Here is a 22,029-nt window from a genome sequence, read left to right on the forward strand (position 1 = left end):
TGTTGCCCAGGCTGGAGTGCAATGGTGTGATCTCAGCTCACTGCAACCTCTGCCCCCTGAGTTCAAGTGATTCTCCTGCCTCAGCCTCCCCAGTAGCTGAGATTACAGGCGCCTGCCATCACGCCCAGCTAATTTTCGTGTTTTTAGTAGAGACAGGGTTTCACCATGTTTGCCAGGCTGGTCTCGAACTCCTGAGCTCAAGTGATCCACTTGCCTCAGCCTCCCAAAGTGCTGGGATTACAGGTGTGAGCCACCGTGCCCAGCTCCCTCTCTCTTTCCTTATCTTGCCAATATGGTTCTAAGTTTTGGTAAAAACTATTTATTGTTTATACTCTTATAATTATATAAATATTATTTGTAACTGAGCCATATTATATTGAAACACATTTCATTTCTTGTACATCTTTTTGTTTTCCCAGGTGTTAATGATTATCTTTTCACTTAATTATCTATATTAGGAGTTGGTGAACTCCTGCCTATACTGTACCACCTGTTTTTATAAATAAAGCTTTCTTGTAACACAGCCATGCTCATTCATTGATGAATTGTTTTATGGCTGCTTTCACATTAGAGAAGAGTTAAATAGTTACGATAGAGACAGTTGGTCTGCAAAGCCAAAAATACTTAGCGTGAAATTTTTACTATCTGACTTTTTGTAGTTTGCTGACTCCTAATCTATGTACCAGTTGGTAATTCATCCCTAGACTATCTACTGGAAGTATAAATCACTCCTCCCTACCTTCAGGGACTTTGTATAATCTTATTAATTTCCTTTTTTTCCCCTCTCTTGTTAATATCCCTGTTGTTATTCTTCACTCTTCTTTTTCTATTTGTATTGGTAGTTCTATAGTCCTGTTTCACAGCAGTCATCTTGGGAATTCCCTTTGCTTTTCCCTCCGTGTTAGATCCTCTTTTCCTAAATCTCATTTCTATTTTTTTGGTCTTATTTACTGTTACGGTTGTGCCCAACCTGAGAGTTGTTTCCTGAGAATGCAAGGATAGTAATACTTTTGAGATCCTGAATGTTGGAATTCTGAGTCAAACTACAGAATCACAGGCCCTTAAGTCTCTTTCTTTTTTACCCTTATAATTGATAGTTTTGACTGGGTATAGAATCTTCGATTAGCAACCCTCTTAGACTTCTGGGCACTAAAATGCTAACTGGAAGTTCTGTGTATGTGAGTAGCTTATGATCTTGCAGGCTTTGAGTGAATGGTCTGGGGACTTGACCATTTTTATATATTGGGTGCCTGTCACCCAACTGTCACTATTTATATGCCCCTGTCACCTACTTCAGTTGGTTTTCCCAGGGGAGACTTTCAATGCTCTGACTAGTGGGTATAAGCTTGGCTGCCAGTGTTTAGTGAACCTGTTGGGCAAAGGAGGTTTGGGGGTGGGGCTCACTTATGTAGCAGTTAGATTTTCACTTAATCTTTTAATTACATCACCTCAGCTGTATCTGAATGTCTCTAGTTTTGAGTCCCTCTGTTTCAGTCATTTCAGAGTGGACCTCTAAGTTTTTCACTGAGCTGGAAGAAAGTGGAGAGTCTGTAATATATTTGAATTTTCTTTTTTTTCTTTTTTGAGTCTCGCTGTGTCACTCAGGCTGGAGTATAGTGGTGCGATCTTGGCTCACTGTACCCTCTGCCTCCTGGGTTCAAGCAATTCTCATACCTCAGCCTCCTAAGTAGCTGGGACCACAGACACATGTTACCACGCCTGGCTAATTTTTGTATGTTTAGGAAGACGGGGTTTCGCCATGTTGGCTAGGCTGGTCTTGAGCTCCTGGCCTCAAGTGATCTGCCCACCTCAGCCTCCCAAAGTGCTGGGATTACAGGTGTGAGCCACTGCACCCAGCCCCTTCTCCTTTCATGTACACCTGTACATCCACCTTCAGGGATACACACCCACACACACACACACACACACACACACACACACCCCCAGTACCTTCAAAACACTCACATACACACGCACACGCACACGCACGCCCTCCCCGCCTCACCAGTACCTTCAACTTCTGAGCCTTTCTGGGATTCTGTGGTTTGACTCAGTTTGTATCTTAGCTTCTCCTTTGCCTTATCTAAGTCAGTTAGAATTTTTACCTTTGCTCACTAGCTTCTCAAATTTTATGGCTGTCTCTTGTCTTTTGCTGCCACTTACACCATTCTCTTCGTCTTCCTCCTGCCCTTTACTGTCTTTATGGAGACAGTTTCATGGGGAAGGTGGAGGTAAATGAATGTGTTCAATAAGCCATGCAAGATACTGGAAGTATTTTTCTTTTTCTTTTCTTTTCTTTTTTTTTTTTTGAGGCAGAGTCTTGCTGTCACCCAGGCTGGAGTGCAGTGGTGTGATCTTGGCTCACTATAACCTCTGCCTCCTGGGTTCAAGCAATTCTCCTTCCTCAGCCTCCTGAGTTGCTGGGACTACAGGTGCCCGCCACCACACCCAGCTAATTTTTTTTTTTTTTTTTTTTTTTTAATAGAGACAGGGTTTCACCACGTTGGCCAGGCTGGTCTTGAACTCCTAACCTTGTCGCCCGCCTTGGCCTCCCAAAGTGCTGGGATTAGAGGCGTGAGCCACCTTGCCCAGCCTGGAAGTATTTTTCTTTATGAAAATTCTTTTTTGGGGGAGATAGGGTCTGCCTTTGTCGCCTAGGCTGGAGTGCAGTGGCACAGTGACGGCTCACTCCTGTGTAGCTGAGACCACAGGTATGTGTCACCACAACTGGTTAATTTTTTAACTTTTGTAGAGATAGAATCTTACTTAATTGCCCAGGCTGGTCTCTTAATTCCTGGGCTCAAGTGACCCTCCTGGCTAAGCCTCCCAAAGTGCTAGGATTACAGGTGTGAACCACTGCACCTGGTGTTTTTTTATGAAAAACTCTCAATAGCCTATTAATAATTGAAAATATGGGCTCATGCCTATAATCCACCACTATGGGACTAAGGTGGAAGGATCGCTTGAGACCAGGAGATTGAGAGCAGCCTGGGAAACATAGCTAGACTCCAGTCTCCCTTTTTTTTTTAAATGATCCTATTTTATTTATTGATTTATTTTTACTTTACTCTGGCATACATGTATAGAGAACGTCCAGGTTTATTAATAGGTGCACATGTGCCATGGTGGCTAGCTGCATGTATCAGCCCATCATCTGGGTTTTAAGCCCTGTATGCATTAGGCATTTGTCCTGATGCTGTCACTCCCCTTGCTCCCTATTCCCTTTCAGGCCCCAGTCTGACATTCCCTTCCCTGTGTCCATGTGTTCTCATTGTTCAACTCCCACTTATGAGTGAAAACATGTAGCGTTTGGTTTTCTGTTCCTGTGTTAGTTTTCTGAGGATGATGGTTTCCAGCTTCATCCATACCCCTGCAAAGTACATGAACTCATTCTTTTTTTTTGAGACGGAGTCTTGTTCTGTTGCCCAGGCTGGAGTGCAGTGGTGTGATCTCAGCTCACTGCAACCTCCACCTCCTGGTTCGATTCTCCTGCCTCAGCCTCTTGAGTAGCTGGGATTACAGGTACCTGCCACCACACCTGGCTAATTTTTGTATTTTTAGTAGAGACAGGGCTTCACCATGTTAGCCAGGCTGGTCTCAAACTCCTGACCTCATGATCCACCTGCCTTGGCCTTCCAAAGTGCTGGAATTACAGGTGTGAGCCACCGCACCCAGCCCAACTCATCATTTTTTATGGGTGCAGACCTCTGTCTCTTTTTGGGGGGAAAAAAAAGGCCGGGCACAGTGGCACACACCTGTAGTCCCAGCTACTCTGAAGACTGAGGTGGGAGTATCACTTGAGCCCAGAAGATTGAGGCTGCAGTGAGCTATGATCGTGCCCAGCTTGGGCAACAGAGCAAGACCCTGTCTCAAAAAAAAAAAAAAAAGAAAGAAAATTGAAAATATAACTTTTTTTTTTTTTTTTTGAGACAGATCCCTCACTTTGTCACGCAGGCTGAAGTACAGTGACCCAACCATGTCTCATTGCAGCCTCAACCTCCCAGGCTCAAGTAGTCCTCACACCTCAGCCTCCCAAGTAGCTGGACTACAGATGCACGCTACCAAGGCTGGCTAATTTTTGTATATTTTGTAGAGACAAGGTATCATCATACTGCCTATGCTGGTCTTGAACTCCTGAGCTCAAGCTATCCTCCTTTGGCCTTGCAAAGTGCTAGGATTACAAGCATGAGCCTGTGCATCTGGCTGAAAATACAACTTTTAATTGGAGATTTTCATGAATCCAACAGATTCTGCTTATTATTTAACTATGTAATTGAGCATTAGTGTTTTTGCATGGGCTGACCCATTTAGAGGGGGAACTAAATTAAGATAGTATTTTATTAGTGAAGCATCAGCAGAAATAGTATATGCTCTTTTGAGTTACTCTTGAAGCATAGTTGTGGTACAAGAAGTGACTTCATTCTGGAAAAATAAATGCTGGTCCTCAAATCTCTTTTTTACAGGAACTTTCTTAGCATTTTTCCTTCCTTTAGAAAAGCAAGCAGGAGAAAAATCAAGCAGCTAAGTGTCTTTTAGTTATGATTAGGGACTTCTTTTCTGTTGAATTCAGTGGAACGATACAGGGAAGGTGGTAGATAAAGATTGATTTAAAACTAATGCATTTCTAGACCATTTTGAAAAAGTATATAGACTGGTTTTGTTTACTGATCAATTCACTTTTGGCATTAAGTATTCTGAAAGAAGAACAAGAGTTGTCAAGGAAGAAAATTTGTGCTGTGAAATTGATTTGACCTGAACAAAGGAGAAAATAATATTCCTTACCTTTTTTAAATCTTTTATTCTTCCTTTAAATTTTTTAAATAAAAATTCTCATTTTCTGATAATCTGGACCTGCATGTAGTTGTCTGTTTAACAGTCTTTAGGGACTGAAAGAGAGGAAATGAAATCAAACTCTAGGGACACAGCTAGGTTACCTGTGAAGAACCCCACAAGTATAAGAATAATCACAGGAACAAGCCAGTCTTCAGATAATTGGTTAAAAGAATGATGACTAGTGTTTTGTTGAATAGTTTAGGTGTTTTCCTACGTTGCCGGGGACTGGGTCGTGTGACAGGCATTGAGTTTACTAGTGAGACCACAAGTAAATGGGTGGTAGTAATTACCATCAACTTAATGTAAGTTTTAGTCTCTCCTATAAAATAAATTCTGAAGTTGCGATGTTTGAGAGTGCATTTGAATAAGATTATCTTGAATGAGAACTTTCTTCCTTTTTTTTTTTTTTTTTTTTTGAGAAGGAATCTTGCTCTGTCACCCAGGCTGGAGTGCAATGGCGTAGTCTAGGCTCACTGAAACCTCCATCTCCCGGGTTCAAGCAATTTTCCTGCCTCAGCCTCCAGAGTAGCTGGGATTACAGGCACCCGCCACCATACCCAGCTAGTTTTTATATTTTTAGTAGAGACCATGTTGGCCAGGATGGTCTCGAACTCCTGACCTCCTGATCCGCCTGCCTCAGCCTCCCAAAGTGCTGGAATTACAGGTGTGAGCCACCTCTTCTCTTTTTAAAAAAAAAAAAAAAAAGTTGGGATGGGATCTTGCTCTGTGCCCAGGCTGGATTGCAGTAGCACAATCCTAATGCATTGCAGTCTCAAACTTCAGGGCTTTATTAGTTCTCCCACCACAGCCTCCAGAGTAGCTGCAACTATAGGCGCACACCACCCATGCCTCGCCAAGAACTTTCTTAAGTTTCTATTTGGGGCCGGGCGCGGTGGCTCAAGCCTGTAATCCCAGCACTTTGGGAGGCCGAGGCGGGTGGATCACGAGGTCAAGAGATCGAGACCATCCTGGTCAACATGGTGAAACCCCGTCTCTACTAAAAATACAAAACATTAGCTGGGCATGGTGGTGCGTGCCTGTAATCCCAGTGACTCAGGAGGCTGAGGCAGGAGAATTGCCTGAACCCAGGAGGCGGAGGTTGCGGTGAGCCGAGATCGCGCCATTGCACTCCAGCCTGGGTAACAAGAGCAAAACTCCGTCTCAAAAAAAAAAAAAAAACAAAAAACAAAAAAAAACAAAACAAAAAAAAAAGTTTCTATTTGGTTAAACTTTTTGTAATGTTGAATCTGTTACAGCCATTTAGCTGAGTAGGCAGTAAAGTTTGTGTATTTAGCAAAAGTTTTAAATGCTTCCAGGAGGGTATACAAAATAGAAAGATACTAGTAAAGAATTCTTTTTTTAGTTAGCTAGTTTAGTATCTTACAGTATGTGTTGACATAGGAGGTTTTGTTAAGTGATAGATGAGATTGTATAGGAGGGAAATATGTTAATAAGGAGCATGTTTGATTTTAATATATACTTTAATTTTACCCCATTCCCTCAACTATATATAATTGATTTCTATGGAAAAAATATGTTGTTAAATATTTTTTGATATATTTACTCTATGTAAAGTAGTTATCTTTAACTCCAATTTTAAAAGGCAATATAGACTATTACATGTTCTATACATGTGTTTGTATGTCTGTATTACATATATGTGTTACATATAGACATATAAACATAGGATATAATAAATCCTTCCTAGATATAACATAAAGGAAATAGGATTAAATGTTTGGTTTAGTATGTTCTAAACCTTTTGTATCAGGTTGATGAGAGCCCTGGAATGAATTAGTAGTAAAAAACCTTCTCCACAGACAGTGATAAATTTTTGGTCTTGTGGGATAAAGCAGTAAAAGTTCACAGGAAGGAAAGGATGGCTATTGTAAATGGTTATTGTGTTATTGGGCCATGTAGATCTAGAACATTTTCATCATTGCAAAAAGTTACTCTTTTGGGTAGTGTTGCATAAAATCTTTATTTACATAAGAATCTTTATAATTAAAACAGTACTTTTGGTGTTTCAGTAAAGAAATTCATCAAATTTTTTTGTTTTTTGTTTTTTTTCCCTGAGATAGAGTTTTACTCATGTTGCCCAGATTGGAGTGCAATGGCATGATTGGAGTGCAATGGCATGGCTCTCCACAACCTCCGCCTCCTGGGTTCAAGTGATTCTCCTGCTTCAGCCTTCCAAGTAGCTGGGATTACAGGCATGCACCACCATGCCTGGCCAATTTTGTATTTTTAATAGAGACGGGGTTTCTCAGTGTTGGTCGGGCTGGTCTCAAACTCCTGACCTCAGGTGATTCGGCCTCCCAAAGTTCTGAGATTACAGGTGTGAGCCACCGTGCCTGGCCCAAGTTTTTTTTAAGGAAGTAAATGAAAGAATATGCTTTAAATTTCACCCACAAATCTGTGTTTATTTTCTGCCATATGTATGGCTTTTACTTTATCTCATGATCTCCAAAACTGATTAAAAATAGGCACCATGAGATGTAAATCTCCACTGTAAATATGTTAACCATTAGTAGCATTAGGATGTACTTTGGTTGGGTTTCTCACTATCACTGAAAAGCCTAATTTCTGGAGAAGCTAGGAGCTATTGCTATTAGGCTTTATGGACTCATTTCCTCTCTCCTTGTCATCTAATGTAGTACTACTGTCCAGTAGAAGTATAATGTGAGCCACATACGTAATTCAAAATTTTTTACTAGGCACATTTAAAAAGTTAAAAAAAACCTAAATGTATAGGCAAAATTAATTGTAATATATTTTAATTCAGTATGTCCAAAATAATATCATTTCAGCATGTAATTAAATATACAGAAGGTATTAATAGTTTACTTTTTTGTACTGTCTTTGAAATTAGATGTGTGTACTATGCTTAAAGTATATCTCAATTTTGATTGGCCACATTTTAAGTCACTAATAGGTATATGTGTGTATTGGCTGTTGTATTTGCAACACAGTTCTAGGGCTTTAAGCCCAGTTGAACTTGGTAGTGTTTATTAGTGAAAGATACCTTCTGTGGTGGTCAGTGAACCCTCCTGGAATTGTATGCTAAATTGTGAGTATGCTCTAGAATCTCAAAGGCAAGAGGAATCCCATATCTTGTATCAGAGTACCCACTATCTGCTAAATTAGGTATAGTTGCTTCAGGAGACTTGACATGCCTTTTTATTTTTTTTTTTTCTGTAGCCTATCTGTGCTGTTTTGTTGTTAATACGTATTATTTCTGAAATCTTACGTGATGATGTCATTAGAATTTGCATTGTCAGTTTTCTACATTTTCATGCTTCCTAGAACATTTATGAGAAAAATTAAGGACTAAAAAAAGTCTTTTCTGTCTCCTATTTTCCTTCCTTGTTGAGATTTTCTTACCATAATTTTTTTTTTTTTTTTTTTTTTTGGAGACAGGGTCTTGCTTTGTCTCCTAGGCCAGAGTTCAGTGGTACAGTCGTGACCCACTGCAACCTCTACCTCCCGGGCTCAAGCGATTCTCCTGCCTCAGTCTCCCAAATAATTGAGACTACAGGCATGCACCACTACACCTGATTAAGTTTTGTTATTTGGGTAGAGATGGGGTTTTTCTGTTAGCCATGTTGGCTAGACTGATCTGTAACTAACTCCTGGCTTCAAGTGATCCTCCTGCCTCAGTCTCCCAAAGTGCTGGGATTACAGGTGTGAGCTACCATGCCTGGCCTTTCTTGCCATATATTTTTTACTATGATTCTTACTGTAGACTCTCACAAATCTGTCCAAGCTCATAAAGCTATCAAGTGTTGGAGCTGCATTTTAGGCATGAAAAGTATGGGATAGATTATGGACCCTGTAGACCCATATATCTCCTACACATATATTTTTTTTAAGTTATAGGAAATAGTTAAAACATAATACTTAAAAACGACAATAAAAAGCAGCATTTGCAGAACACTTTAAGTGGTAAACCAGAATAATATTGCTTTCTAAGTATTATTTACTGTGTAATCTAAGTAATGTGTTCACTGAGTGAACAGAAATACGTACAGAATTCACAGGTAAGATGTTAACTTCTGTATTTTAATATAGATCTTTTGTTCATGGAGCTATATTAATAATACCTGATGCTGGTATTATACCTATAAATTTAAGAATTTAAAACATTTACTCTGAAGGCTGTAGAAATACAGATTAATGATTCCCAAACCTGTCTGGATGTGGGAATCACCTGGAGAGCTTACAAAAAATTATTGATGCTTGTGTCTTAACCTGGGGTTGTAGTCTGGGCTTTGGAATTTTTAGAATATCCTAATGTAAGACAAGTTTGGAAACTTTTGAATTCGCGGAATAAAAATAATCTCAGAATTAAGATGGCTGGGGGAGGCTGGGCACAGTGACTCATGCTTGTAATCCCAGCACTTTGGGAGGCCAAGGCAGGAGGATCGCTTAAGCTCAGGAGTTTGAAACCAGCCTGGACAACATAATGAGACCTCATCTCTACAGAAAATAAATTTTAAAAATTAGCTGGGCACAGTGGCTAACTCCTATAGTCTCAGCTTCTTGGTTGGCTGAGGCAAGAAGATCGCTTGAGCTTAGAAGGTGGAAGCTGCTGTGAACTGTGATCACACTACTGCACTCCAGCCTGAGTGACAGAACAAGGCCCTGTCTCAAAGGGGGAAAAAAAAAGATGACTACAGTTTCTTTTTATTGTGGTAAAATGTACATAGCATAAAACTTAATAATTTTTCAGTGTATAGGTACCCATCATCACTATCGTATCTGCAGAACTTTTTCATCGTCCCAAACTGAAAATCTACTCATAAAAGAGTGGTAGCTCTTCAGTTCTTCTTTCCTTCAGCTCCTTGTAACCACCATTCTACTTTGTTTGTCTAGAAACTTGACTGTTCTGGGTACCTCATATAAGTGGAATCGTAGTATTTGTCCTTTTTTTTTGTCTGGGTTATTTCACTTAGTATAAAATCTTCAAGGTTGATTCATGTAGCATGTGACAGAATTTTCCTTATTTTTAAGGCTAAATAATATTCCATTTTATGTATATACCACATTTTGTTTATGTATTAATCTGTAAATGGATATTTGGGTCGTTTTCACTTTTTGGCTATTGTGGATAATGCTGCTATAAACATTGGTCTATGAATCTCTCATCTAGTCCCTGCTAAAGTTCCTTTGGGTGCATACCCAGAAGTGGAATTGCTGGATCATATGGTAATTCTAAGTATACTTTTTGGAGCAGTTTCCATACTGCTTTCCATAGTGGCTACACTATGTTACATTCCAAAGGCAATGCAGAGGAGTGCCAGTTTCTCCGCATCCTCACCAACACTTGTTATTTCTTGTTTGTTTGTTTTAAGCTATTTTTATGGGTGTGAGGTAGTATCTTGTGTTTTTGGTTTACATTTCCCTAATGATTAGTGATGTGTTGAGCATGTCATCATGTGTTTATTGGCTATTTGTATGTCATTTTTGGAGAAATGCTTGTTGAATTTTTTTGCCCATTTTTTAAATTGGTTGATAGGGTATTTAGGTTTTGAAGTCAGCATTGCCTTTACCAGTTTTATGATTTTAACACAAGCCATTTAACCTCTTTGTGCCTCAGATTCTCTACCAGCAAATGGGATATCATTTTTCTGTAGCTTCTTAACTGCTAAAAATAGGTTTGATGTGGCACTGCCTAAGCTAGCATACATATGGACTTGTTGCTATTACAGCAGTTAGCTTTAATTTGTAAGCATGTCTTCATTTTCTGTTTTAGAAATAATCTTTTAATTAATTTCAGTACTTAATCTGAGGAACATTTTTTCCCACAATGGAAGATTTTTCAAGTTTAATTTATAAAATTCTGCCTCATTCATTTTTATTTTAGATATTACAGTGTAAGTGTGTGGAGAGCAACAGTATTCGCTGCAGTCTTGTATAGTAGCTAATAATACCTTGGATTGTTATTGTAGTTACATGTTTTTGTTTTAACTCTACTTTTCTGAATGTTAAATATCAAAAATGTTTGATGGGATGAGTGGCTCAAGCCTGTAATCCCAGCACTTTGGGAGGCCGAGGTGGGTGGATCACGAGGTCAAGAGATCGAGACCATCCTGGTCAACATGGTGAAATCCTGTCTCTACTAAAAGTACAAAACATTATCTGGGCATGGTGGCACGTGCCTGTAATCCCAGCTACTGAGGAGGCTGAGGCAGGAGAATTGCCTGAATCCAGGAGGCGGAGGTTGCGGTGAGCCGAGATCGCGCCATTGCACTCCAGCCTGGGTAACAGGAGTGAAACTCCGTCTCAAAAGAAAAAAAAAAAAAAAAAAAAGGGATGATGTTATAAATAACATTTCGTCTTGGGAAAAAAGCAAGTCTGAATTTACTATGCTGGTATTTTCTGATTGTTCTATAATATTCTCTGACTAGAATATTACCCTTTATATAAGGATTTCAGAGAGTTGGCTGTGGTGGTGTACACCTGCACTCCCAGCTACTCAAGAGTCTGAGGCAGGAGGGTCGCTTAAAGCAAGGAGTTTGAGGCTGTAGTGCTCCATGACTGTGCCTGTGAATAGCCACTGCACTCCAGCCTGGGCAACATAGGGAGGCTTCCATCTCTTAAAGAAAATCTTGGGCTGGTGCAGTGGCTCAAACCTGTAATCCCAGCACTTTGGGAGGCCGAGGTAGGCGGATCACCTGAGGTCAGGGGTTGGAGACCAGCCTGGCCAACATATGGTGAAACCCCATCTCTAGTAAAAAACAAACAAACAAAAATTAGCTGGGCGCAGTGGCAGGCACCTGTAATTGCAGCTACTCAGGAGAGTAAGGTAGGCGAATTGCTTGAACCCAGGAGGTGGAGGATGCAGTGAGCCAAGATCTCGCCATTGCACTCCAGCCTGGGCGACAAGAGTGAAACTTTGTCTCAAAAATAAATAAATAAATATAGGCTGGGCGTAGTGGTTCACATCTGTAATCCTAGCACTTTGGGAGGTCAAGGTGATCCACCAATCACTTGAGGTCAGATTTTGAGACCACCCGGGCCAACATGGTGAAACCCCATCTCTACTAAAAATACCAAAATTTAGCTGGGCATGGTGGCGGGTACCTGTAATCCCAGCTACTTTTGAGACAGAGGTAGGAGAATCACTTGAACCTGGGAGGCGGAGGCTACAGTGAGCCGAGGTCACGCCAGTGTACTCCATCCTGGGCAACATAGCAAGACCTTGTCTCCCCACCAACCCCCTGCAAAAAAAAAAAAAAAAAACTCAAATTTTCTAATTTTATCACATATTTAGAAGATATTTTCCCTCCAATATCACATACAAACTTGGTTTATTTTAAATCATTTTATCTTATAAGCTCAAACTAATTGTATATTGGGATTATATGCTAGCGGTACAGGAGGTAGTGATTTTTCTTTGATCATAGACTGCTGGGATTGAGAGTTGCTGCTAAATAGGGTAGTGGCAGATAAACAGTGGGAACTGAAAGCATTGGTCACATGTTTTGCACTTTGGAATACTGGGCTGCTACAAAGACCCCTTGGAAATCAATTTATCCGTTTACATCAAGGAGCCAGATTGTTTTCTTATTTAAAAGATAAAATGGGGCCAGATGAGGTTAGCTCATGCTTGTAATCTCACACTTTGGTAGGCTAAGGTGGGAGGATTGTTTGAGGCCAGGAGTTTGAGGCCAACCTGGGCAACATAGTGAGTCCCCCCAATCCCATTTCTAGAAAAAAGTAAAAAAAATTAGAGGGTATGGTGTCAAACACCTGTACTCCCAGCTACTCAAGAGGGTGAGATGGAGGGTTGCTTGAATCCAGTAGTTTGAGGCTACAGTGAGCTATGATTGTACCACTGTACTCCAGTAAGAACCTGTCTCTAAACCATAAAATAAAAAAATAAAGTGGGTAAGTGCTCATTGGAAAGACCATTAGGAAAGTTGAAAGATGACTTTTACGATTTTATACATACTGAATTTATTTTCCTAAATAATGTATAAGATAGGTCAAATTAATGTACTTTTAAACATTTCCCATATAATATTTTCAGGAAAATAAATTTTTAAAATGCTAAGAGTGCTTTTAAAATAATTTTTAGGCTGGGCACAGTGGGTGCTTTGTGTTTTGGGAGGCTGAGGTGGGTGGATCATGAGATCAGGAGCTCAAGACCAGCCTGACCAACATGGTGAAACCCCATCTCTACTAAAAGTGCAAAAAAAAAAAAAAAAAAAAAAAATATTAGCCGGCCATGGTAGCAGGCATCTGTAATCCCAGCTACTTGGGAGGCTGAGGCAGGAGAATTGCTTGAACCCGGGAGGTGGAGGTTGCAGTGAGCCGAGACTCACTGCAACAGAATGAGACTCCATCAAATAAATAAATACATACATACATACTTACATAAATGTTTTTAAATGCTTTGTCATGAGAAAAATCCATTTTGAATTTTTTTTTTTTTTTTTTGAGACTGGAGTACAGTGGTGTCATTATAGTTCACTGCACCCTCAACTTCCCAGGCTCAATTGATCTTTCCACCTCAGCCTCCCAAGTAGCTGGGACCACAGGCATGCACCACCCCATCTGGCTAATTTTTAAGTTTGTGTTATATGTTGCCTAGGCTGGTCCCAAACTTCCTGGGCTCAAGCAGTCCTCTTACCTCAGCCTCCCAAGTGCTGAGATTACAATCATGAGTCACTCAGCCTGACTGTTTTTAAATTTTCTTATTTAATATTTCATGTATGAAATGAAACGGAATTGAATGCTGTGTTAAGAACTGTACTCCACTGATTAAAGGAACAGTAGATGTGAGGTTATAAAATTCAGGTCTCCTAGCCACTTGGTCTTTCTTTTTTTGTTTTTTTTGATGCTAAGGTCTCACTCTGTTGCCCAGGCTGAAGTGTAGTGGCACAATCGCGACTCACTGCAATCTCTGCCTCCCCAGGTTCAAGTGATTCTCCTGGCTCAGTCTCTGAGTAACTAGGATTACAGGTGTGCGCCACCACACCCAGCTAATTTTTGTATTTTTAGTAGAGATGGAATTTTACCATGCTGGACAGGCTGTTCTCAAACTCCTGGGCTCAAACTATCTGCCTTCCTTGGCCTCCCAAAGTGGGATTACAGGCCTCTTTGTCTTTTTTTTTTTTTCTTTTGAGGTGAAGTCTTGCTTTGTCACCCAGGCTAGAGTGCAATGGTGCAGTCGTGGCTCAGTGCAACCTCTTTCTCCTGGGTTCAAATGATTCACCTGCCTAAGCCTCCTGAGTAGCTGGTATTACAGGTGCATGCCACCATACCCGGCTAATTTTTTGTGTGTTTTTAGTAGAGACGGGGTTTTGCCATGTAGGCCAGGCTAGTCTCAAACTCCTAACCTCAGATCTGCCCACCTAAGCCTCCCAAAGTGCTGGGATTACAGGGGTGAACTACCATACCTGGCCTTTTTTGTCTTTTAAAGATAAAGACTATGAGACTGTTTTAGGTTATTGCTTTTACTTATAAATATTCTTGGAAGTACTGGCAATTCAGATTTTAAAAATTTGCTGTTCAGTTGCTAAGTAAGCTTACAGCTTTCGTAATCATTTCTGTAGCATGCTTACCCTAAAATTAATCAAATTACAATTTCTCTACATAGTAGGTTATTCTTGCTTGAATCTTTTTTTTTTTGAAGAAATGGGTCTCACCCTGTTGCCCAGGCTGGAGTGCAGTGGTTATTCACAGGCTTCATCAAAGTGCACTACATCCTTGAACTCTTGGCTTCAAGTATCCGCAGCCTCCTGGGTAGCTGGGACTACAGGCATTCACCATCACACCCAACTCTTCCTCAATAAATGTTTTCCTTGGCATGGTATTTTTAGTTAATAATTCTTAAAATGCTTTTTAAAGGTTTGTCCCCCTACCAAGATGATGCGTAATTCTTCTAAGGTTGCCTGAAAACCTGTAAAAAGCTTGTAATGTTGAAAAATGTACAGTAATTCTAGCTGGTTGACTGTCAGGTTTTCATTAAAGTTTTTAGCATTTGGTTTTGCTTTTAGATTCTCATGTCCTTTATTATAGTGAAGAGAGAAAAATGCTTTGAAAATTGGCTTCTGCATGTGTTGCATGTCAGTACATATAATGAGCATAATGGACGTATTCTCAAATATTAGTGGTTTGCTAAGATAAAAATATTTAGAAATTACCTTTTTTATATACTTTGTTACTCATCCTTAGTTATATAGAAAAGTTGTGTCAGGAAGGAGGACATTCAAATATGGCTATATGTGCACTCCCACACAAGAAAATTCAAAGCATATGGTTGTTTACATTTAATACTTTCTTTGAGAAAAATAAATGCATAGAGGCTTAAAACTATGAGGAAAAAATCCAAACCTTAATGTTTCAACTGGTATCAAAAATGATATTTAATATTTATAACAAAGGATGTTAGAGTCACACTTTGATTTGATCTTTTCCCTGAGGCTATGTAATGGCACCATTTATTTGTTTCATTTTCCAACCCTGCTGGTCCTGAGTTGTTTGTTTGTATTTTCTCTATCTAAATTAATGCTTGCAAGCCAGTAAGCTTTGTTCTTTATCTCTTTCTTTTAGTATTTTATCAAGTATAGCTCTTAAAAACCAATTTACATTTTTACTTGGTCTGTTCTTTAAGTTCATTAGGCACATTTTCTGCCTTGCAGATGATTTCTGGCAATAATTCTACAAAGTATTTCTCCATTATATAACATGGGACATCATTTCCCAGTCTTTCATAGTAGCTTTCTCATTTCTGTAGTGTATAGATTACTTTCCACCTATCATCTAGTCCCAAAGCAGAAGCCACATGTTTCAGGTTTTTGTTTTGGCAGCACCTCACTTTTGGTACTAATTTCTGTATCAGTTATTTTGCTATAACTAAACCATCCCCAAATCTTAGAGGCTTAAAAATAGCAGTTATGTATCCTCATTCATGTAACTGGAGGTCAACTTGAGGTGGTAGAGGTGGGACGAGGTTACAGCCAGTTGATGCCATACTTTATGCTTCAAACTATAGATTTAGGTAGAGGTCAATTCCATATGTAAATTCTACGTAGGCCAGTGGGCCGGTCTGGTCATATTCTTTGATTTACTTAAATAATTTTTTTTTAAGAGATAGGATCTTGCTCTGTTGTCTAGGCCAGAGTGTAGTGGTGCGATGATAGCTCCTGGGCTCAAGCAATCCTCCTGCGTCAGCCTCCGGAGTAGCTGGGACTAGATGTGTGCCACCATGGCTTGTTGTTTTTTAATTTTTCTGTAGAGACAGTCTCTTGTTATGTTGCCAGGCTGGCCTTGAAATCTAGGCCTCAAGTAACCCAGCCAACTCTGCCTCTCCAGTAGCTCGGATTGCAGGTGTGAGCTACCTACCATACCTGGTTTTCAGTTTTTTTACTTTAAATGAGCAATAGCAATGGTCTGCTCCTGAGTGGATAGTTCTCAAAGTTTTTATTAACAGTCTCTTTACTCATCTTGATGTGGTGGTTATTTAAGATTTATACTGTTTTGGCCGGGCACGGTGGCTCAAGCCTGTAATCCCAGCACTTTGGGAGGCCGAGGTGGGTGGATCATGAGGTCAAGAGATCGAGACCATCCTGGTCAACATGGTGAAACCCCGTGTCTACTAAAAATACAAAAAACATTAGCTGGGCATGGTGGTGCGTGCCTGTAATCCCAGCCACTCAGGAGGTTGAGGCAGGAGAATTGCCTGAACCCAGGAGGCGGAGGTTGCGGTGAGCCGAGATCGCGCCATTGCATTCCAGCCTGAGTAACAAGAGCGAAACTCCATCTCAAAAAAAAAAAAAAAAAAGATTTATACCGTTTTTACTAAAGCAGATGTCATTAGTCTTCATGATTCTTCAATAATTATTCCAATAAGATGAAAAAATTTTTTTTGTTGTTTTTTCAGACAGAGTCTCACTCTGTCATCAGGTTGGAGTGCAGTGGCTCAATCTTGGCTCGCTGCAGCCTCTGCCTTCCGGATTCAAGTGATTCTCCTACCTCAGCCTCTGGAGTAGCTAGGACTGCAGGTGTGTGCTACCAGACACATCTAATTTTTGTATTTTTTTAGTAGAGACAGGATTTCACCGCATTAGATAGGCTGGTCTCGAATTCCTGACCTCGTCATCATCCACATGCCTCGGCCTCCCAAAGTGCTGGGATTACAGGAGTGAGCCACCTCGCCTGGCTAAGATTAACATTTTAATCAGAGTAGAAACAAGCTTAACTTATTTTTTTTTTTTCTTTTGTTTCTTTTCTTTTTTTTTTTTTTTTTTTTTTAAATAAGATGGGGTTTCACCATATTGGTCAGGCTGGTCTCGAACTCCTGACCTCAGGTGATCTGCCTGCCTCAGCCTCCCAAAGTGCTGGGCTTACAGGCGTGAGCCACTGTACTGGCTATTTTTTTTTCTTTTCTATTAAAAATTGTTGGTTAAATTCAATGTGGTGTCTTGGATTGGATCCTGGAACAGAAAATATACATAAGTAGAAAATCCAAATAAAGACTGGAGTTTGGCTAAGAGTAATATATCAGTGTTAATTATCTAAGGTGTTCATTAACATTAGGGGAAATTGGGTGAAAGGTATATGGGAGTGCCCTATGCTGGCTTTGCAACTTTTCTGTAAATTTAAAATTATTCCTAAATAAAACTTTATTAAATAAAAATACAAATTATTGGCATGAGGAAATGTATAGTAATGACTGATTAATATATAGAATTTATAATTTTTGAAAATTAAAAAACTTTAATATAATTCAAGCAGAACAGAATGGTATTATAAATTTAAAAACCTTAAAGATTCCTGCTCCAATATCCAAGTCCCATTCCCAGAAGCAACCAGGTTGGTTTTTTGTATGTGTTTTTTTGTTTTTTTAATTTTTTTTTTACTTCTGGTGGCTACTGTCATAATTCCAGAGATTTTTATACTGCCTCTTGAGCATTGCTCTATTAACTTTCAACAATGTCACTGCTTTTTTTTTTTTTTTTTTTTGAGACAGAGTCTTGCTCTGTTGTCTAGGATGAGAGTGCAGTGTCATGATCTCAGCTCACTGCAACCTCCACCTCCTAGGTTCAAGCGATTCTCCTGCCTCAGCCTCCTGAGTAGCAGGGACTACAGGCAGCTGCAACCACACCCAGCTAGCTACTTTTTTTGTATTTAGTAGAGACAGGGTTTCACCATGTTGACCAAACTGGTTTTGAACTCCTGACCTCAGGCGAGCCACCCACCTCGGCCTCCCAAAGTGCTGGGATTACAGACGTGAGCCACCACTCCTGGCCAGTGTCACTGCTTTCTTACCAAGAACAATAAGGTTTTTATATTATTTTTAGTTTTTCTGTTACGTTATTTGTTTATTTATTTTGAAGCAGAGTCTTACCCGGTCGCGCAGACTGGAGTACAGTGGCGTGATCTTGGCTCACTGCAGCTTCCACATCCCAGGTTCAAGCAATTCTCATGCCTTACCCTCCCAAGTAGTTAGGATTACAGGCACATGCCACCACACCTGACTAATTTTTTGTATTTTTAGGGATCTGGGGGTTTCACCATGTTGGCCAGGCTGGTCTCCAACTCTTGGCCTCAAGTCATCCACCTGCGTTGGCCTCCCAAAGTGCTGGGATTACAGACGTGAGCCACTGTGCCCAGCCTTAAAAAATTTCTTTTGTACTGAAAACATTTTTTAGACTAGTCATGTGCGGTAGTGGAAAGAGGGGAAAGAGTAGAACAAAGAGTTTGATGTGCAACTAACTGAACAGTCAATTGAGATAACTCACTACCTTCAGACTAGCCTTTGTCAGTTACATTTGTAACTTAAATAACATGTTTAAATTTCTATTTCTTGTTCTATCAACTTTAGACATTTGTATTGACTCCTTCATGTATATGAGATGAAGAAATTTTAGCCCTGTATTGCTTTTCACCTCTTTTCTACCATCTGTACTTCTGTTAATTCTAGCATTACTTTTACCATAACTTAATTTTAATTCACTGTGTTCTGCTTATCCAGAAGAAATTCAAGAGGGCTTATACATATATGTATAACATGTTTTGAGTTGATTGTCATAGTTTAAGAAACTGGTTCTTTAAGATGAATTTCTAAGGTAAATGAATGAATTTCTAAGGTAAATGAATGGAGAAGGAATGAGAAGAGTTTATTCTTCTTACTCTTATCCTCTTCTGGGCAACTTGACCCTTCTAATTGTTTCTTAAAGAGGATACCTCTGATGTCCTTGGGAACTTCTATTTTTCAACCTGTATACTCAGCCATACCTGAGTTTCATTAAGGTGTACTACTTTGCATATTTTCTTTATTCTAGGATGCCTTCAACTGTGAGACCCGTTATTTTTTTAAAATAACGCTATTGGTTGGGAGGGGATTGCATGAAATGATTGATTAGCCCAATTGAGAATTAATAAAATGAGAAACATTTGTGTTTAGTTTCTTAGGGAGAAGGGGAAATAGGCAAAGATAAAAAGTAAGTCACCATTCTGTTGTCTGCCTTGATTCCCTTTAACCAAAGAAAACCTTTTTTTTTTTTCGTTAAAAACGAGAGAGCTGGGTCCAGTGGCACATGCCTGTAGTTCCAGCTACTCTGGAGGCTGAGACAAGAGGACCCCTTGAGCCCAGGAGTTATAGGCCAGCTTGGGCAACATAGTGAGACCCTGTCTCTTTCTTTAAAAGAGAAAAAGAAAAAAATGACCCTACTATTTTGGTAGCCTGTCCCTTTCCAATAAACGTACTCTTCTACTTTAACTTATTTTTGTGGCTATATAATAATTCTATGTGTGAATGTACCTAACTCGTTTAACTGGTTCCTCTATTTGCAGCCTTTCCTGTTATAAACAGTGTTGTGAAGAACATTTCTTATAGCTAAGTCTTTGCTCATATCCATGATTTTTTTTTCCTTCTGATGAAGTAGAATTTCCGAGCAAAATAGAATGTGCATTTTTGCATACTTCCTAATAAACAAAAGCAAGTTAACATAATTTTTGGCCACTAGTCATCACTAAAATATAACTTTTTCTTCTTTATTAGTGAACACTTGTCCTGCTCTTTCACCTTTTTCTTGCATGGAGACAGCAATGTTTGTACCAGTGTGGAAATTAACCAACATCAACCTGTATACCTTCTCAGTGAAGAGCATATCACCCTTGCTCAACAGTCTAATAGCCCATTTCAAGGTAGATTATTTTATTATAGTAGGTATTTGATCTTTTATTGTTTCAAGAAGATCCTTATTGAACTTCATAATTTTACATTTTGGGATTAATGGAATTCCCGCCCGGTCTTTAGCCTAATGATGATTTTGGTGTCATTTACTTTTTTCTCCCCCATTAGAGTATTAAGTCAGTGAAATAAGTTTTTAAATACAGGTATTACCAAAAAATTCTTGACCATGAACAGTGAAGTAGTTTAAAATGTTCTCTTAGATAGCATATTGTGATTATATGTGTTAAAGTTTTCAAGGTTATCTTGTGTGTCAGGTCATCTAAGCCATATTTTGTTTCTTTGGTTTTGGAGACAGTTTTGCTCTGTCACCCAGGCTGAAGTGCAGTGGCGTGATCCCAGCTCACTGCAACCTCTGCCTCCTGGGTTCAAGGAATTCTCCTGCCGCAGCCTCCTGAGCAGCTGGGACTACAGGCACATGCCACCACGCCTGGCTAATTTTTGTGTTTTTTTAGTAGAGACTGGGTTTCATCATGTTGGCCAGGCCGGTCTTGAACACCTGACCTCTAGTGATCCGCCTGCCTCAGCTTCCCAAAGTGCTGGGATTACAGGTGTCAGCCACCACACCTGGTCAAAGCCATGTTTAACATAGCTACAAAGGGACTTTTGATACTATTTATACTATGAAAATAGTTGACTTCTAGAAGAAATATTTTATAACATTGCTGATTTGCTTTTAAGGCTTGGCAGTGTGTTCTTATTTTAACTTTAAACCTAATATTTACTTTTTAAAGTTTACGTGGCAGTACATTATAAATATTTAGGTTTATATATCTGTATTGTTTTTCCTCAGATTGCTTTTTCTTAGAATGCTTTTTCTCAGTGGGAGTCGAAGTAAATTGAAGGATACACAAATATTCCCAGCTTCTTTCTATTAGTTTGGGCAGACGGATTTTTAACAGTTTATATAATAAACTCAGTGTTGAACTTTCTCTTCACAATAATGAAGTATAATAAATTGATTTTTCTCTGGAATGGTTATTATTGGTTTCCTTTTCTTTTTTATAATTGCACAATTACTTGCCATATTGTTCACTGTGTTCTTATTTGGTAAAACAGTCCTTAGTTACTTATTTGATGTCTGCTTTGGGTTTCTAGTTATCTTATGCCCATTTGGATTAAATGGCACCCTAACAGGACAGGCATTCAAGATGTCTGATTCAGCTACAAAAAAATTAATTGGTGAATGGAAACAGTTCTATCCTATCTCATGTTGCTTGAAGGACATGTCTGAAGAAAAACAGGAAGATATGGATTGGGAAGATGATTCTTTAGCTGCAGTAGAAGTTCTTGTTGGTATGGATACTGAGTATTATTCCTAAAGGGAAAATGCATGATTGTGTGTATTAGTTATATTTTGCCGAGTACAAACAAGTCTAATAACTCAGTGGCTTTCAACACCAAACATTATTTCTTATTTCCTGCCTACATTACTTAAGGGGTGCATCTTAGCTGTGGTTTGGCCCCATGTATCTGCTGATTCTGTAACCTAGGTTAAATGAATATCCCAGTATATAGGACACGCTGTTCTTATGAGAACAGAAGAATAACAGGGACTGAGCCTAACCATATACGTGTATTCAAAGCCTCTGCTGTAGCATCTGCTTATATTGCATTAGACAGAACTAGTTAAATGGCCAAGCCAAAGTCATTGGTGCAGGGAAATATATTCTGTCTAGAGAGAACCATGCTTAGAATGGGCCAATTAATTATGGTTGAAGTAATATTTGGAGGCTGAAAAGTTGACAACCTGTGTTGTATGTTTTTTTTTTTTTTTTTTGAGACAGAGTTTTCGCTCTGTTGCCCAGGCTGGATTGCAGTGGCACTGTCTTGGCTCATTGCAACCTCCTTCACCACCTGGGTTCAAGTGATTCTCCTGCCTCAGCCTCCTGAGTAGCTGGGATTATAGGCACACACCACCATGTAGCGACAGGGTTTAGGTGTGTTAGCCAGGCTGGTCTCAAACTCCTGACCTCAAGTGATCCACC

General features: G+C 39.5%; 1 protein-coding gene and 1 long non-coding RNA gene across 4 annotated transcripts in view; one reads left to right on the top strand and one right to left on the bottom strand.

The window, feature by feature from the left end:
- Nucleotides 1-22,029, top strand: part of MED13 (mediator complex subunit 13) — a 124,650-nt gene that overhangs the window by 15,266 nt on the left and 87,355 nt on the right. For 2 of the 3 annotated variants that reach the window (XR_004269702.1, XM_032280728.1), the window contains exons 4-5: nt 19,850-19,995; nt 21,140-21,337. Coding sequence is in view for 2 of the 3 variants with exons in the window: in XM_032280728.1 (XP_032136619.1) it covers nt 19,850-19,995; nt 21,140-21,337 (344 nt within the window). In the remaining variant the exon portion in view is untranslated. The remainder of the gene's footprint in view (nt 1-19,849; nt 19,996-21,139; nt 21,338-22,029) is intronic. The other variant, XM_032280729.1, reaches the window with a different exon arrangement.
- LOC116553324 lies at nt 8,195-21,947 on the bottom strand. Its single transcript, XR_004269705.1, has 2 exons — nt 21,896-21,947; nt 8,195-8,316 (listed from the first exon to the last, which is right to left on the bottom strand). It is a non-coding gene; the product is annotated as an uncharacterized LOC116553324 (long non-coding RNA).

Source organism: Sapajus apella, unplaced genomic scaffold (assembly GCF_009761245.1).
Source record: "Sapajus apella isolate SASKATOON/1434 unplaced genomic scaffold, GSC_monkey_1.0 scaffold12, whole genome shotgun sequence".
Lineage (NCBI taxonomy): Eukaryota > Metazoa > Chordata > Mammalia > Primates > Cebidae > Sapajus > Sapajus apella.